This window comes from Osmerus eperlanus, unplaced genomic scaffold (assembly GCF_963692335.1).
Source record: "Osmerus eperlanus unplaced genomic scaffold, fOsmEpe2.1 SCAFFOLD_639, whole genome shotgun sequence".
NCBI classification, from domain to species: Eukaryota; Metazoa; Chordata; class Actinopteri; order Osmeriformes; family Osmeridae; genus Osmerus; species Osmerus eperlanus.
The window spans coordinates 5,710-10,000 of record NW_026911770.1 but is presented as its reverse complement, the minus strand read 5'-3'; the positions used below and the strand labels follow the sequence as shown (position 1 = coordinate 10,000).

At 46.2% G+C, this 4,291-nt stretch overlaps 1 protein-coding gene across 1 annotated transcript in view; it reads right to left on the bottom strand.

Annotated features, from left to right (window-relative positions):
• Window positions 1-2,254, bottom strand: part of LOC134016590 (lysine-specific demethylase RSBN1L-like) — a gene marked incomplete at its 3' end in the record, with an annotated part of 6,310 nt that extends 4,056 nt beyond the window's left edge. The window contains exon 1 of the mRNA XM_062455938.1: window positions 1,631-2,254. Within this exon, the coding sequence (XP_062311922.1) occupies window positions 1,631-2,153 (523 nt within the window). The remainder of the gene's footprint in view (window positions 1-1,630) is intronic.
• Window positions 2,255-4,291: the final 2,037 nt, after the last annotated feature.

Here is a 4,291-nt window from a genome sequence, read left to right as displayed (position 1 = left end):
AGGAAGTGGCTGAAGATGATGCTATTCTCGGCATGACACTTTGCAGACTTAAGTGTGTGTGTGTGAGTGTGTGTGTGTGTGTGTGTGTGTGTGTGTGTGTGTGTGTGTGTGTGTGTGTGTGTGTGTGTGTGTGTGTGTGTGTGTGTGTGCGTGTGCACGCAGGCACGTGTGTGTACAGTGACCTAATAAACCGAAGGATGAGATCACTAGTGTGAGGCAGCAGATGACATCACTGTCTATCTGTCACAAGCAGACTGCCATTATGCTACAAGCCCTTAGGTCACTGGAAGGCGTAGACTACAACCAGGCTGACCAGGGAGTTTACAGGCTGATCCGCAGTGCTGGGGTAGGTTAGTAGCCAGCTGGTTGGATGACTGGCTAATCTGGATAGATGTATGAATCCATTACTGGCAGGCTGGCTCGCTGCCTGGTTGCCTGCAACCTACCTGGCTGGCTACAAGATTGGATGGATTTTTGGCCAGCTTGATGGATAGATGACTATCTGACTGACTGGCTCACTCTCCACAAACTTTAGGATCTAGGACATGATCCAGGACCATCTTGCAGCTTAATCCACTTGACTCCATGTTACACACAGCCATGAGAGAGCAGTCTGAACTGATGTCACTCGTGTTCTCCAACTACTGGAATCAGCGACTCATGAAAATGGTGTATGTCCATCAGACAGAGCGGCCAGGGGCAAACCGCATGAATAACATCCTTTGTTATGACAACTAGGAACTAAAATCTCTAGGGTAAATTGTCTACAGAAATTAGGTAGAAAGGTTATCAGTGACTCCGGTTTGTCTAACGGTGAGACGGATAGCTGTTCGCAGCTGTTTGGGTTCTATTAGGGGGGCGTGGTGGCTAACATAAACAACATGGACGGGCGTTGGTTTATAACAACGTAAATACTCCGTTAAATTAGAATAGTCTTCCATCACGACCCACCTAGTACCACTATTGGCAAACCAGTTTGTAATTATTTCCCCACTAACTCGCCGTTTCCTCGGCCATTATAACACTATTACGCCGCGAAAGCCTTATGTAAACCATTACATTTGTTTCGCGCTGGTTGTTTATTGTTTGTTGTGTTAACAATTTAAAAACAATTAGGTATGCTTCAACGCTGCAATGTTTCCAATCCTTCTTAGCTAAACAATTTAAACTCTACACGGACATTCTGCACAGACTCGAGTGCTTCTAGACCTCGCTGCGGGTTCAGCAGCGGGTGAACACGCAGCCATCAGCCAACGTCTGACTAAACTCCAACACAACCCCCAGTCAATTACATCGTAACGATAACAGACAGAAAAATCCAAATTCAAAACGTACAATAATAACGGAAATTTGTAAGATTTTCAACGGGTCAATATATTATATATACAATTTGGGAAATTCCCATTACTAAATAACCGCAGTTTTATTCACATGAGCATATTTCTCGCCACGGGCCTCCCATGCTCGTGTCCAGCGAGTAGACAAGTAGCTTGCTGCTCCTACTGTACAGCTAACTGAATGGCGGGCAGCGGGGTTGCTTGTTTGAAAGCTACAAAAATACAAGCCTAACTTTCTACAAATATGTTGCTAGTAGTCAAGCGACAACAAAACACTATCGACTACAGCCTACCTTTTTGCACCAACTTCACTTCTCCGTTTTCCCTCTTCATCCCCGGAGACGTAACATTAACGTTATTGAGACTAATAATATTTGTCCCGGGTCCTGGAGGCTTGTGTTTCTTCTTATCTCTCTCCTTCTCTTTATCGCGTTTCTTCTTGGTCTTTTTGAGTTTGGCAGGCGAGGATAGGAGGAAATCGCTTTGCTTGAAGACTTTGTGGATAGGAGGCTTCTGGTGGGGCGCCGAGGGGTTGGTCGCCTTAACGTGACCGATGCTCCATGTTGTCGGGCTACTGTAAGTCTGGCTCGGCTCCTGCTTCGCCCCAGCGTTGACTCCCACTCCAGCTCCTCCATCGCCATTTAGTTTCTTGGGCTTAAGACTCTTTTCGTCGGTCCGGACTTTCTTGGGCGGCGGCGGCTGATGGTCCCGGGAGGACTGCGGCCGTGACTGCGAAGCTTTTTTAGACTCTTTCGGTTTGGCGAGAGGGCTTTTAGCCGCTGCACCAAAGTGAATGAAGCCCAGTGACTCCGCCATCTTGGGGCTCACTCTCTCTCTCTATTTACTCTTCTGAGCTCTGGTGCTGTTTTGCGCGAGACGGGGAGGGGGCGGGGTGGCGAGCTCGCGCGCTGCTGACAGGCAGGCAAAACGGTTGAGGGAGCCGAGCCGAGGCGGAGTCTGTTGCGACTGTACTTAGCTTCGTCGGTGGGAGGAGTAACGGGGATAGGCTGGGCATTGAGTTATTACATCAGGAGACTACGGGTATGTCGCAGAAAAGGAGGGAACGCTGCATAAAGCTTTCATTGGTGACATTATGATAAATATGGTGTTCTTTTTCATGCAGATGAAAAGAATAGTCCTCTAAATATTTTCAATTCATGTAACCTGCCCTTCGATCGATATTTAATACATGTTCCACCAAATGATTAGTTCGCTACGATAGATAGTATAAATAATATACAAAATATAACTTGTTCTAATTCTGTCCGCTGCTGACTTCGTGGCCTCTCGCCAGGGACTGCAGGACACAGGCATTGAGAGACAGGGCGGCGGATGACAAACTATCTGGCCGACCGAGCTAGTCAGTCACCTCTGCCTCCCTCCGGGGCAGACACAGTGGGGAGCACTCCTCTACATAAAAAGGAAATAAATAGGTGGGGGTGGGGGGAGGGAGAGAGAAAGAAGATAAACTGCCAGATAAAAAAAGAAAGAGAAGTGAAGAGATAGGTCAAGGGATTTCGCTTGGGCTATGGCAGCTGCTACCAACCAATGACCCTGGTACATAAACCCAATCCTCACGTTAACCCTTGTGCTGCCTTCGGGTCACATGACCCAAAGGTTCATAACGAACCATCGTTGTGTTTACCCAATTTTACCCAATACAAAAACAAATAAAAATAATTTTCTTTTAACCTTCGCAATGTGGGGGGTCTGAGACAGCCCAACGGTTAAAAGAAAATGCTTCACTTTGTTTTTGTATGCGGTAAAGTTGTCGCAATACGATGGTGGGTCACAATGACTGATGGGTCAGAATGACCCGAAGATAACACAAGGGTTAAAACATCTGTAGAATGTGAGCAAGTCATCCGAGTCAACTGATTTATACCACAAGGACTAACTGTCAAGAGTGCATATATACTGTTGTGCCTTTATTTATGTGGGAAATACATGCCAGATGTTTTTCTACAGAAATGTATTTTTTTATGGAACAGAACAACGTACCGATTATGCCATGTGCCATTTATATTAATGGAACTGAAAAGGCAGCGTCAATCAGTTATTCTGACCCAGTCTTGCTTAACGACTATATGCCTCTGGTATGCATAATAGTATACTGATCAACAGCAATGTTTGCACATACTTATTAGACGGCGACACCTCATTAACACAGATAATCTGAGGGCAGCCAGAGCAGTCAAGGTATAAATACTGCTCAGGATTCTCTACATAGAATATTGTTGTGAATGTTCATCAAATAAATAATAAAAGCGTGCGATACAGCTAAAACCAACCATATCTGTGTGCACTGTATGCATTCACATATTTGCCCACCTGCCACGAATCCGTATGCTAAGTGAATGCATGGGAGAGACCCTCAAGATCTTTTTGAACATTTCCACTAATAGTGCTTGTCCGTTTCACGCCAAGTTAACACATAAGGGGGAAAAGCCGCTGGCCTAAATGTAGTTCCCCATGTCTACAGACGTGTTCAGAGCTGATGTTGGGTGTCCTACACTCCCACCTGCAGTGAGGAAATGATTGTTATATTAGTGCAGGGGAGGAAAGCCCCTGGTTTGACAGAAACCCCCCCCCCTCCCACTAAGCTCACTTCCTGTCGTGTTTACAAGAGCCCCAGATGATTCCATCTACTCATCTCTGCTGGTACCAGGAGTGTATCTCACAAGCACACACAAGTGCATACACACACACACACACACACACACACACAGGAAAACAAGTCAAGAGAGTCGCATCTGATGTCTTTCTCTTTTACTGACAGGTCGATTGAGTTCAGCAACATACAAACAGATGTGTGTGTTATATGTTTGTGTGTGTATGCGTGTGTGTGTGTGTGTGTTGGGGGGGGGGTAGCTGAGAGAGTCCCAGAGGTGACACAGAGCACACACACACTGCGCTCGCTCCAGTGATGGATGTTGATTGGAGGAGGATGAGGA